Raw genomic sequence first — 14,052 nt, forward strand, 5'->3', positions numbered from 1 at the left:
CTAGCTCCTCAGTTTCAGACACACAGTTCTAACAGTGATTTGCTTCCTGACCTGCAATGCAGTACCTCTCTTAATACAATGTGTATTGTGTCAAATACATCAGTGGCTGAGAAGCACACATAAATTAGGAGGTGATTCACCAAACCGATATTCACTCATAAATTGTACTAATATCTGAACTTAGTTTCTAGACAAAGACAATTGCACCAATTACACTGTCCACAGAAAGTGCCTGTTGTATAAATATTCTTAATTTAATTGGCCTGGATGTAGATGTCCCTCAGATGATGGCCTGAAAAATATCTGTGTTTTTGTAACACACACAGTAGGTAATGGCAGTAGGAAGTTTTTGTTTTTTAAAGGAGCAGACTTGCACAATGCTATCAGTTCTTCTGTAGCAACACCGCTTGAAAAAAATAACAGCACCTTTAGTCCTCTCACTTAATATCTTCTTTGTTGATTTGTAATAAAAATTGATACTGTTACAGTAATTACACCCTGCTTGGTCCAGGAGCATAACTGAAACGGCACACTGCAATCTTGCAGAGCTCTAGCTCTCTGCACCTGCAGGATCCAATCCCTCCAACATTTTTAAGGCAGGAATACGCAGATGCAAATTCACAATGGGCATTTTACTTCCCAGCTGCTGATGCTACATTACTGAGTAGCCTCAGTAGTCATGTGGCTTGCAGGTGGCTACACATATACCCAAGTGGTAGACCTCCAGGAAAGACTGCCTGAGACATGTTTCTGGAGACTTAATTAAGATGCTATGTTGAACTTTTTACCTTCAGTAGAGTCAGAGTCTTTCTGCTCAGAAGGATTATTCTTGTTGGTGTTCTCAGTGAGAGGTGTTGTTTGTTCTTCTGGTTCCTCCTCTTCTTCTGAGTCCACACTGCCATCATGATCCCCATTCTCTAGATCACTTTTTGAGGAACTTTCTGAGGTCTGAGATACTCCAAACCTGAATCGTAGAAATCAGAGTTAGAAAGACCTATTAGGCCATGTAGTCCACCGCCTACTTGCTAGTCCCATCAGGAGGGGGAAGAAAGGGGCAGTGCGGATGCTTCCTTAATGTGTCTTTTAATGCTTTGATCAATGTAGTTTTTGATATCCTAAATGACAGGGCTTCCTACAGGAGATATTCCTCAGTTTAATAAATGTCCTTCAGGAATTTCGGCCTAACATTCAGCCTAAATTTTCTGTTTTGTAGTTTCTTCCCATAATTTCCCATTTATATTCCTGTAAACCCCTATAGAATCCCTGCTGTATTTACTACACCCTTCAGAAATTCTCCCTGAGCCATCACTAAGTAAAATTTACAAACAATTCTGAATCATTTCTCATAAGTCAATTATTATTCACAATAGTATCACAGGTGTGCACAGCACTTTACACGCATATCAAAAGACAGTCTTTCCCTAAGGAGCATTCACTCTAAACTAAACATAACAAACAAGGCAAGAGACCGAAGTACAGAAGTGGGTGGGAAGGAAAGAGGAAGAATACAGAACACAAGGGAGGGCAGATTTTTCACAGAGATCACAGCATACATTGTACAGTATGGTTCATAGATTTCTTTTTAATTACAACTGAAGTCACTAAATTACTCTTTCATAGTTTCCACACTTGTAAAATGGGGGGTGGGTAGGAGGACTAAATTTGCTAATGTGTGCATTGCACCCTGAGGATATAAAACACTATGAATGCAAACTATCTTCCATATTCTAATTTAGACACACAAGCATTTTCAAGATAATTGAGTCTGAATAGAAAAATCAATTTTCATGTGATCACTAAAAGTCTGACTTACATTTCCAATCAAATGTGAATTATGACTTTATTGCACCCACAATTTTCATTCCTACTAGCAGCAGCTACATATTTCTGACCTTTCATTCAACCTTGTATACAAAAAGGAGACAGAAGGCCTAACTCAATTAATATAGGTCCATCTTCAGTGGCATAAGACTACTTTCTTCACTTAGATTTTGGGGAAAAGGAAAGTTGGACAGGAGGGAGTGTATTTGTTATTTATAAACAAAAATTACACAGGATAGTAAACAAATCTTTCCCCTTTTACACACCTCAAATGGAAACTGACTAAAACACAGTTTCTACTCAATTACATTTTCCATACTGCAATGATTGAAAAGGTGGGATGAGTGACCAGTCCAGAACAACAAGAAAGAAGCATCAGAACAAGTCAGCAAAGGATAAACAAAACTGACATTACAAATGATCTTTAATAAAAACAAAAAGATTTGATTTGGAAGTTGTCCCCTTCTACATCCAAGAAAGTTAAAGTTATCAAACTAGCTGGTGTTACAGTGTGCACCACTGATTTTAACTGAAGGGCTCATTCTCACTGGCACCGAGAATGATCACACCCATCCTGTTAGGATTTATTAATTCGCAGATGATAAAGATGCTGGAACTGACTGCCCTGGAGACTGAAGTCCTCTACGGTATTTATTTCCAAAATATAGCGCATAGGCAGCAGCATGGCAAGCTTCCCCACACAACCCCTCTACAGTACCTAACGCCTGTCCTAGAGAATCATTTCTAGGCCAGGGAAGTGAGTTCAATCTCAATCGAGATTCAGAACGAGAACAGCAGGCAAGTTAGTGCCACCTGGCCTGGTGGCTTGTGTGATGCAGATAATTGTCCATTAGCAACTGGACTGAGAATATTAATACATTTCACACAATTCATAGAATCACAGAATATCAGGGTTGGAAGGGACCTCAGGAGGTCATCTAGTCCAACCCCCTGCTCAAAGCAGGACCAAACCCCAACTAAATCATCCCAGCCAGGGCTTTGTCAAGCCTGACCTTAAAAACCTCAAAGGAAGGAGATTCCACCACCTCCCTTGGGAACCCATTCCAATTCAATTTCAGCCTCTTGGTTGTTTCTGCTGTCCAATTTATCCACATCTTTTAAAACTGCTATTATAGAAGAATTTATTATTAAATAATTAATAAATCTAAGGGGTGGATTGCAAATTCATTACAGTACCAGCTATACAACATGTAAGGGCGCTAAATTCTGACCAAAACCAAATTTTTCTTGTTTTCACAATTTTAAAAAGAACCCTATATCTCCTCCCTTATTAAACAAACCAATCATTGTTCTCTCTACCGCATCCTCTGGAACAAGACATGGGCTTTACTCTCAGTTTCCGGGAGGTGAGAAAAGGAATGGCTTCTAAAAAATTCTTCAAATAAAGGCAGATTCTCTCCTCCACAACTGGTTGTGTATCCTAGTGTTCCCCCCATTGTTACATGCCCTCAAGCCTGGCCTCATTTGTACATGACAGGTGTCTTGCTCTAAGTTTAAGACAAGCAATTATCTCTTTGTAGGAGCAGCTCATATAAAACCATTCTGTTTTATACAAGCAACAGGCTCCAAAGCACATATTTATAAGGAATAATGAACTGGAATATACAACCTGACAGTATTCAGAGAAAACAGACAGACCTTTTGCTTTCACCTTACCGTGTTCTTGATTTGACTTGGGTTGCATAGGTTATTTCCTTCTCCTCCCAGATATCTTCCTCCTCCTCTTTATCATCAAACTGTTGTATCCGTTCATTGCAGCAGGCCTCAAAGAGGGATGCATTTGGCTAAAACAAATTTCAACAGAAATCAGGTTCTGTGGATTTCTGGGGGAGGAAGCAACAAGACTGCTGGTGCAGAGCAGAGTTCACAAAGCACAGTGTCTATATACATCTAGTCCCCCTGACGGTATATGTACACTTTTCACTTTACTTTCACCCAGGATAAGGAACAGGCAATATACAGAAGTGGAAGGGCCAAGAGTCAGAAAGAGGTTTGGTAAGCCTGGTGGCAGGAAGCCCAGAAGAGACCAAATAAGAAATAAGGCTGTCACAGCCTGGCTTGCGTCTGAAATAAAAGGTATCCCTGCTTGCTGCTTCATAGTCATCCTGTCATACAAATCTCTCCACTTCACCCACTGTGGTAGGGAGGCTTCTCTGCCATGGGGGGTTGCCTCAGAGATATTTCAGACAAAGTAAAGCATTCACTCACAAATTTTCCAGCTTGGAATTTTGAGAAGAAGGAGACGATGTCATGAATACAGTCCACTCCACATAGACAAATGAACTTCCCACAGCATAATCTTGGCATTCAGGCTAAATTTCAATGGAGTAATTACGTTCTTCCTGCTTAAAGCACCCTGTAATGCTAACTGGTGTGCTATTCCTGAACTCTTGCTCTGTCCAACATATAGCACTTTCCACCCCAGCAGTGGCTGCATTTCAGTGGCTGGTGAAGTCACATATTTCTGAACATATACAATTTGTGATCAGTTTGCCAAGTTCATTGAGTGCTTTGGGATCTTTGGATAAAAGGTTCTAAGTATATGTCAATTATGAGATGATGAACTGTTACAACCAAGAGCTGTAGTGAAATGTCACTACCAAAAAACCCCCTCTCTAGTTAGGAAAACACAGCTAAGCAGATTAAATGCTACCTGGGGCTGCAGGTTTTAGTTTGCAGTTTCAAGCAAAACACAATGAATTTTTGCATCTCAGAAATGCTGCCTGTGATGTGAAGAGAGAAAAGGGGAGAAGGAACTAATTTTTCCATGAGCAGTGTAAGGGAAGTTGTTAAAAGAAGCCGTTTTAAGTCCAAGGAAATCGAATGCCCTCAGTTCTGAATGGAACAGGTTTTGTCAAGAAACAGATGTAGGGGACTCTTCACTTGCTCCATAACAGGTGCTGACTCAGGAAAGTATGGTGGAGGGGCAAAGGATGGGGTGGCAATACTCAGATCCATAAGGAACCAATTTTCTAATATTTTTATTCACCAACTTCTAATCCTATTCAACAGATGAAAAGGGTGGCAGGGAGAGACAACGGGCTACAGCAGGTTCATAGGGCATTTGCTAGCGAAGACAGAAGCACACCGTCCAGCTCCAGTGGCCACTCCTGTAATGGAGTCTTAGAGCTAGACGATGCAACAGCAGATTGAAAGAGCAAGAGAATTGTATAGTAAGGTGATTTCAGTGCCCTGATTCCCTTGCTTGGAGATAGGCACTGGGGCATCTTTTTCTTTACTACATAAATAAAATACAGCACCCCTTTTCTCCAAGATGCAAATGGCTGCATCTGATTCAAGCATGGACTGACCTGCTGAGTCAGTCCTGTTCAATAAATATCCAAAAACCCCACTTACACTGTCATCATCCGCATCTATGTTGAAGTTTATCTCTGCAATCCGGTCAAAAGGTGCACTGCAAAGAGAAATCTGCATAAGGGCTTGGAGCAACAGGTACAAAGACAACTAAACATAGAAAGACTTTGCAACCCAACTTCTCTGCTGTTCTCTGCACACTCACTGCTGTATTATTCCAACCCAATGATTTCTTTACTCTAGTCCTTGAGGGAAAAATAACGTAAACTTGTATTTCTGCTTCTTTGCAGGTATCACTTGTAGATCTTGTTCCGCTCCTTAGCATGAGACCAGTGGGACTATCCTAGCTCATAAGGTATTTTGACCGTATAGAGCAATGTAGCAGGACAGAGAACAAACCAAGCCCCTACTGGCTGTCACATGCAAACTCCTGCAGAGCATAAATGCTGCCTGCAAACGTTTCAGTCAGTTCCTTCAACTGAATCACAGACAAAGCTCCCAAAGATAAAGCCAATTCCAGCTGATCACAAACCTCTAAGAGCGTCTCATATAATCATGTTCCGTCCTTACTGATCACTTATGTAGCAGCTGTAAGTCCTTAATGGATAATGATGCAAATCACAAAAACCATCAAACAGCTCACACTGGCAATTAGGTTAAGAGAGACCATTACTAGAACCGGAGAGGGTTCCACAGAGCAGGAGTGCAGTTCATTGGAATAACCTGGGGGGATTGAGGAGGGGGATTTTACTCTGTATCTACACATGCCTAAATCTGGGCAGTGTTATTTATGTCTCAAATGTTATCAATTAAAGCTATTAAGTTAGCGCATCTGTTGTAAAATATTAAAAAATATTCAAATGACCATCCCACTAAAAAAGGGGTCATTTTTAATTATATCTTAAGTCACTTCTTTCATAGGTTTCACCAACAAATATCCTACACTGGAACAGTTTTTGTTTTATTCTCTCCCCCTTCCTATTCATCCTCATGGGAATGGATAGTATGTTCCAGCTACATTTCTCCATCAGCTTCAGTTTTACATTAACGGTCTCTACATGACTCCCGATAGAACTTATGCTGCTTTTTCCCCAATAACCGATTTAATTTCTATTTTATTACAAAAATGGGAAAAACAATCAGATTAGCCCATAATCAGTCAATTGCATGCTGGATTGGAACTTCTTGACCCTATTAACGGTCCTTATGACCACAATGCTCAAGAAAAAGGCTAGAGAATATCTAAGATTCTCCCTTCACACTGAAAAGTAGCTTCCATTTATTTGAATATCATTCTAATGGAGACCTTAGAACTTTGAGGATGCTGAGACCTTCCGAGCTAGATGGTATTGACAGCTTTCAGGACATACTGGTTGGTACTTTCTTGAGGGTGACTATAAAGATGGCACAAACTCATCTGAAGCTGGCATACAACATGAAATGGCAATTTGAAAAGAGTTATTTTACTCAGGACCTGGTAGTGACTTAAGCTCTGCTATGAAGAGAACAAACAATGAACTTCCCAATAACTCAGATTCATCAGGAGCAGCAAAAGACTCAGAATCATTGTGCTACCACAGAGCTTTCCAGGCTAAAAACTGCCCCTTTCCACTGATCACCAGGTCACTAAGGCCATCAGCCTCTAGCATTTTTCTATTTGAAATTAAGTCTCACAAAATTGAAGGAGACCTCTAACCTTTTAACGCTATATGAAATACAGTTATAAGATGTTATAATTTATTTTTAATGACAGAAACCTATAAGGGTGATGATAATCTCAGGAGACGTGGATGGGGAGGTGTTTTTAATGAGATTAGCATCTCTTACATAACAGCTGCAGAGTCATTATCGCTTAGGGAATGTCTACAGTGCAATGTAAGCCCAGGGTTCGAACTCAGGCATAGCCTAATTGGATATTAGGAAAAACTTTTTCACTAGGAGGGTAGTGAAGCACTGGAATGCGTTACCTAGGGAGGTGGTGGAATCTCCTTCCTTTGAGGTTTTTAAGGTCAGGCTTGACAAAGCCCTGGCTGGGATGATTTAGTTGGGGATTGGTCCTGCTTTGAGCAGGGGGTTGGACTAGATGACCTCCTGAGGTCCCTTCCAACCCTGATATATTCTGTGAGAGCCTATCCCCCTGCCCCTTCTAGCTACAAACAACTCATACTAACTGAGGGCTCAAACCCAGGGTCGCAGGACCCCACAGGGTGGAGGAGCCAAGCCTGACTTAAGTCAGGACCCAGCATTCAAGCTCTATTGATTTGCAGTGGACTCATGCTGTGGGGGTTTGTTTACACTGCAATAAAATACCTGCGGCTGTGTCAGCAGACTTGGCCTCGCAGGGCTATAAAATTGCCATGTAGACATTCAGGCTTGGGCTCTGAGAGCCCAGCCACTTGAGAGCCCAAGCGGGAACATCTATGCCGCTACTTTTAGCCTTGTAGATTGAGGCTGCAAGCACAAACCGGGTTCTGAGATTCACCACCGAGGGTTGGATTTTTTTGTTTTGGTTTTTTTTTTTTTGCAGTGTAGACGTACCCTAAGATTCTGTAACATGAAATCCATCCACCTCTCCCTTCTTAATGTTTTTTGGAATTGCCTTAACACTTGCATGCTTCCTTGTACGTGAGGAAGATGAAGATTTCCTCGGGGACTTCATCTGACTGCCAATCTTCAACTGTAGACATGACAAAACTGGAAAAATGAACTCACTTGATATTGTCATCCTGGTCTGCAAACTCTTCGTCATTGAAGCCAAACTGATCCACAAAGTTGGCTGTCATCTGTTGGATTTGGTACTCTGAGAATGCCTGAGGGATGCAACCAGAGACTGGTTATAAGGCAATTCAAAGAATTTAAAATAAACATTATAAGAAGATGCTGCTAATCAAGCCCATCCCACCTACGGTCTACTCCTCTGAGTCTGTATAGCGCCTAGCACAATGGGGCCCCATTCTTGGTTGGCCCTTAGCCACTACTATAATAAACTGAACTATATAATAGTAGTAGTTCAATTTTCCAAACTAGGTATTTCCACCACTATTGTTTGTTAGGACTTTGCTGCAATAGCCAGCAAACACCTGTTTTTCTGACGGTCAATATACTGAAGTCCTCCTGTTACCACTGCTGTTGAAACTCCCATCCCACCAGTGCAAGGGGGAAATTCCAATTTCCCTTGTAGAGAGAAGTCAGTTAATTTCCCTTGTTTTTATGGGGGGAGGGTTTAACATAGCAACTAGGGAAACAAACACATTTGGAGGGCGGGGGGTGTATTTGCAAAACCACAGAAGTTAGCTGGGGGACTCAGGTGAAGGGGTAAGTAACCTGACACTCATTTTTTTAACCTCACTAGATTTCAGGTTAAGGGTGTCCCTTGGATTCCCACATCTGGTTTTATATGGCTAGCTAAATCTGAACTACCTAAAATATCTTTGCTGGATCTAATCTGCCCTGCCCTTTCCTAAACTGCACCTCTACTGTCTCCATGAGTCATGGAGACACTTCTCCCATTCTACTCTCACCTAACAATCACTATGCAAATACACCCTTCAGCAGCCCTCAGAGAGTGCTTACGCAGGAAAACTAGGCACCTCGGGCCAAAATTCATTGGAGGGGGAGTCCAGGGCCCGCCATGCAGTACAAGCACTGTGGTCAGGGTTGCCATACTACAGATCCGCCAGGACCAGCTGCTCATCCTGCCACTACTCAGGGCCCTGCTCACTTATGGAAGCGCAGGCAGGCCAAACCTAAGTGGTGCTGTGACCCCATGCACCAGGTCACAAGCCTGCTCATTCAAATTAGGCCCGGCCACACTCCATCAGCGTAGGTAGGGGCCCACAGTGTATGCCTGCCTCGGGCCCAATGATGGGTTAAATCCAGCCTTGCTGATGTCCAACCTGGCTCTACCAGTAACCATTAGGAGATTTCAAATATTTGCCTTCAAACACAAGAAAGCGAAATTCACCCCCTTCACTTGGCTCTGTCGTTTTATAAGAGAATACCTATTCAATTGCCTTCCCTTTCCTTTATAAATAATACCATTTTAACCCATAGATCTCAATGAGCTTTATAAAAGATATTTACATATCACTATATCCCCATTTTAGAGCCGTGGAAACTAAGGCACAGAGAGATCATACCACAGAGCTGTGGGAGAGCTGGGAACAGAATCCAGGTCTCCCAACTGAGCACTCAATCTAATGGGTCACACTGCCTCTAACAAAATGTCTTCCCCATGGGCACCTCAGCAGGAGAGCAGTCTTCACCAATGGTCAGCTCTACCCTCTGCTGCACTGAGTGAGTGACATTTTCCACATGGCACAAAAACTTTAGGGTGAGAAGATTCAAAATACTGGCCAAATTGTCCTTCTCTTCTTGTAAAACCATCTCTACCATTAACAGATTAGACAGACACACAAGCAGCTTTAGACCCTGGTAAGAAGTCAGGAAGCTGCACCATAGTGAGAAGGATTAAAGATGAAGCCAGATGTAGTGTGCTTCTCGGCAACAGTACGAAGCACAGAGTCTGTCACCTGTTGGAGGGAGAGTTCATTGGGGAAGGCGCTCTCGATGTCCTCGTCCTCACTGGAAGAATGCAGATGGTGGGTGCTCACCTGAAACAAAGATCACAATGAATGCTAGGGAAAGCCAAGAGAGGTCACAGTATAATCTTGCCCTATTAAAAATCTATCACAGCCAGAGACCAAAGCAGTCTAGTAGGAATTATTTTCCTTCAGAAGGCAACATCATGAGACACAATACACATCAGAGAGGTTGCCAAGCTACAGCAGTACTGCTGCTAGGTCAGAGAGAAATCCCTCACACTCAGCACTACAGAGGAGAGATTAACTATAACTCCCCACTCCGGCCCCTGTATACCCGCTGTGTAGGATCGAGGAAAATATCACAGAAAAGGCTGTATAAAACCAACAATTTTCAAATAAAACAGGTGCCAGAAAGCACCAGGCCCATCTGAAATATGCAGAAGGGTTTAGCACTGTCCTTACCAAATCCACTGTATTCTTCCGGTTGGTCTCTCTCAGCGTCTCTTCTACAAAGCTCTCCCACCTCCCTCTGCAATCCTCAGGTAGCTCTGTAACAAATGGGTCACCACCATAGTTACCTCATAGCTCAAGGAACAAAGGACCAGTGCCAGTCAATGGAACATATCGATCCCACTCTCTCCCATATACTGGGCAATGTTCAGATCCCCAGACAAGTAAGGAACAGTGTTCTGGGGTACATGCATCTCAATCCCTGAGGCAATATTTTATATAATATGTTTTTAATCCCTCAGCACTTGTACAACAAAAACATGGTGATATTTAAAAAGATTAAAAACACTCCTATGACGCAAAGCACTGAAAGAATCCAACAAAGCAAACAGAAGACAAAACAAAAATATGGGGCCAAGACTGGAAGTATACACCTGAGGAAGAGAGGTATATTTGAGGTGCAAAGAGTGGAGAGGGCATTGGCTGAGATGGATATCAGAGCATGGAGAGATTCCAGCCCTAAGGACCTCCAAAGCAAAGTTAACTCATGCCATTTCATATTCCTTGGATACTATGTACTGTAACTACTAGTTCTGCCCACGCATTATAATGTACCACTTCAGTTCTGGGCCTCGCTCAGTGTTTAACACGCTATTCTCCCATGCAATGAGCCGGGTTAGAGAGCTAAAGAGAATAGCAATAAGGCAAATTCTTCAGTCAGTGTAGCCCCTAAATGGCCAAGGGAACTACAAGACAACACTTAGAAATTCTTGCACAATGCAACCTCTCAAGTTGCTAACATTAGTGTTTGATAAGTATGTAAGAAGCCAAGAAAGGTGAATGATTCCTCCCATCTGCACCAACGTGTTTTCCATTAATATACTTAACTGGGTATCCTTATCTCCTCCTAGACAAACAAAGGGTTAAGTGGGCTACGCAGTGGTTTTTAAACTGTAGGCCAAAGTCAAGTGGGGTCAGAAGAACATCGTCTGCCCCTGTATCTCTCTCAAATAGAGAATCAAGCCTTAGTGATAATTTACTAATAGAAACCACATTCTCCCCATAACACCTCTCAAGCCCCAACACCCACACTTTATTTATTGTCATTTCTTGATATGTTATGTCTAAACTAGAGTGTCAGCTTCCTGGGACAGGGCCCCGTTCTCCCCTGTAAATCTAAGGTACTGCAAAAACGTATAATCTCCTGTTGCACAAGGCAACCTGTAGGACAAAATGAGTCAAACTCTGCACATAATTATGCAGAGACAATCCCACAGACTTCGACATGGCAGTGTGCATGTAAGAGAGAGCAGAATGTGGCCAAAAGGTTCCATAAGAATCAAATATAAACATTCAGCCAGAAATCTTTTTTTTAAAACTGTAAAATGGGATCTTACCAGCATGTAAAACAAGGCAAAATAAAGTGTTTCAGAAAGAGCTATTCAATCAGAAAAACACATGATGGAACAGGGACTAGACCATGTACCTTTAATGAATTCACTGGTCTGGGTCTGCATGGGGCCCTTCTCCATATTCTGTACCACAGCATTGGCTATTCGGGTAAGGTGGCCCATATTCCCTCGCCTCATTCCACCTTCTGCCCTGAAAACAGCAACAGTCAGTACCAGTTCAACAAAACACTCACCAGCAAATTCTTAAGAGTCACCGGCTGCTGCCACAATTTAACTTGTGTAAACAGTAATTACTACCCGTGTGGCAGATGTAAAGATGCTGCATCAACACAGAATAGGCTGAAGAGGATGAACTGTCTCACAACAGAGGAGCCAGGTCACATTGTCTCAGGCAGATAGGGAAGAGAGAACTCCTATTGCACTGGGTACACCAGACATCTATAAAAGCAGCTATGAGATACTAGCACAGAAGTAGATAATTTTTTAATCATAACTTCCCTGAAACAAAGACACAGCAACAGAGAAATATTCGAATCATGGCTGTATTGAAAAAGCACTGGAATTGTAGTTGAAGGTAAGAGAGAACAAAAGAGATCCTAATCTATAATGACATATTTCCCTCAAAGAGAATTTCTGAAAAATAATCAAAATTAAGTTAAATAATAACAAAGTCACATTGCCCCTGTATTTTCGTTGCTCTGGTGCTATCCAAGGAAAACGTCAATCTCAAAATCAATCAGTGAGTGAAATGGCTGAGACAATCTTCCTATCCACGCTATTCAGAAAAGAACTGAAGTGACTCAGGAATCAAAATATATTCGCTTTGATGGCAGGTGGCACTTACACAGCTCAGACCAGAATGACTCATCTAATATAGCAGATCTGCTTTCAAACTGGCAGGTGCTGACAATCAAAAGAATGGTCAGAACTCACACGAGTAACCTAATTATTCATTTCAACACTTCATTCACATTACAGAGTATCTCATCAAATATTCAGGTTTGAGGCAAATATTATTTGCGCAGCACTAACTGTGCGCAAGGTTGACACAGGCAGCCCTGCTGAATATTGTGGAGGCTGGTCCAAATCAAAGCACATTAAAAACACCATAGAAACACAATGTAAAACAAGTCTCCATGCCACCCACTACTGAACCCTAGACAAAATACTGTAAAAAGAAAACCACCTCTTTTATCTGAGCTCCTGGAGGAGATGTTGATGATAAAAGCATACATTACTTTAGTAACACGTAAAACTTTTCACTTTATATTTTGGAGTAACTGGAATATATCAAAAGTTAATTTTGTGATGGTTTGCTGTTCTAATGTCAATTCCCCATAAATACTTTGGAGTTTTCATAGACTGATTGATTTTAGAGCCAGAAGGGACCACTTTGATCGTCCAGACTGACCTGCATAACACCAGCCGCAGAACTTCCCTGTTTTGCTCATGATGTTACTATAAAATTCAGTATTAGATAATAAGGTGACAGGCTTTATACAAACCCCCTAATCAGGATGTTCCTTTTAACAACATGAAGTTGTGCCTAAAAAATTCGAGCATTAACTATGAGCTAAATCAAGAGCTCCACAAGTGTCTCCTGAATCTCAATGAGTGACAGAAGTCAAAGCCCAAACAGAGATGACAGAGAGGCAAGGTGGGTGAGGTAATATCTTTTATTGGACAAGCTTCTTTTGGTGAGAGAGAAGTCACAAGGAGGAAAGGAAGAGGTGTTAATGGGCCACTTCACCTTGAAATATGTGTTAACTACTTAGGCTAAACAATCTGTTCTACCTTGTGTTTAGCTGTGACACTCTGAGTAAGTTTCATCACCCCCAATCATTTAAATCTATAAAACAAAATTCAAGTAATATCGACAGACACAATTATGGTTGTCAGTGCATTATCTACCATGCAGGGGGACTGTCAAGAGAAATTAGCAAATTGCCTCTACAGCACATTGAAGCTGTAAAGTGCTATAAATAGCAGCAAAATGTTTAGGTAAGCAAGGAAACGGGAGCCCCGATAATTTTCTTTCACATCAATCTATTTTCTTTATTTTTAGAGTCGTATTTCATACCAATCACCACATTATCTGAATGGCTTCCAGAGTTAGAAAATTACACGAGGAATCTAATCTCAAATAGGGTTTCCCAGACATTCTTCTCCCAGAAGTGGGGGGAACAGTACGTAGGTTATTTTTTAAAAAAAGCAAGCTAATGTGCTATGTGGCGTTCTTTGGGAAAGCAAGAATGAAGTGTGCTTTGCATGCCGACTGGAGCACTGAGAGGCCCCTTCCTGTCCATAGGGGTTTAAGTATGTGTTTACCTGGTATGTATTTGATTTTTAGCATCTGAACAATCTGCATTCTGATTTTCTAGCACATTAGCAAACTTCTCTATTATCCAAATAATTGAAAGAATATTCAACACACTAGTCAAAATTTCCAGCCCTCAAATTGGGCCCTCCATACAACCAAAAACACCCTT

The 14,052-nt window shown here is 41.6% G+C and overlaps 1 protein-coding gene across 4 annotated transcripts in view; it reads right to left on the reverse strand.

Moving 5' to 3' along the window:
• The window catches only part of PPP6R2 (protein phosphatase 6 regulatory subunit 2), a 157,507-nt gene that overhangs the window by 36,018 nt on the left and 107,437 nt on the right, over nucleotides 1-14,052 (reverse strand). For 3 of the 4 annotated variants that reach the window (XM_074942777.1, XM_074942776.1, XM_074942778.1), the window contains exons 13-19: nucleotides 11,638-11,753; nucleotides 10,164-10,249; nucleotides 9,690-9,770; nucleotides 7,870-7,967; nucleotides 5,200-5,257; nucleotides 3,499-3,626; nucleotides 789-964 (exon numbers count right to left, since the gene is read on the reverse strand). In XM_074942777.1, coding sequence (XP_074798878.1) covers nucleotides 789-964; nucleotides 3,499-3,626; nucleotides 5,200-5,257; nucleotides 7,870-7,967; nucleotides 9,690-9,770; nucleotides 10,164-10,249; nucleotides 11,638-11,753 — 743 coding nt within the window. The remainder of the gene's footprint in view (nucleotides 1-788; nucleotides 965-3,498; nucleotides 3,627-5,199; nucleotides 5,258-7,869; nucleotides 7,968-9,689; nucleotides 9,771-10,163; nucleotides 10,250-11,637; nucleotides 11,754-14,052) is intronic. The other variant, XM_074942780.1, reaches the window with a different exon arrangement.

The sequence above is a fragment of the Natator depressus genome, chromosome 1 (genome assembly GCF_965152275.1).
Source record: "Natator depressus isolate rNatDep1 chromosome 1, rNatDep2.hap1, whole genome shotgun sequence".
In the NCBI taxonomy this organism is placed as follows: Eukaryota; Metazoa; Chordata; order Testudines; family Cheloniidae; genus Natator; species Natator depressus.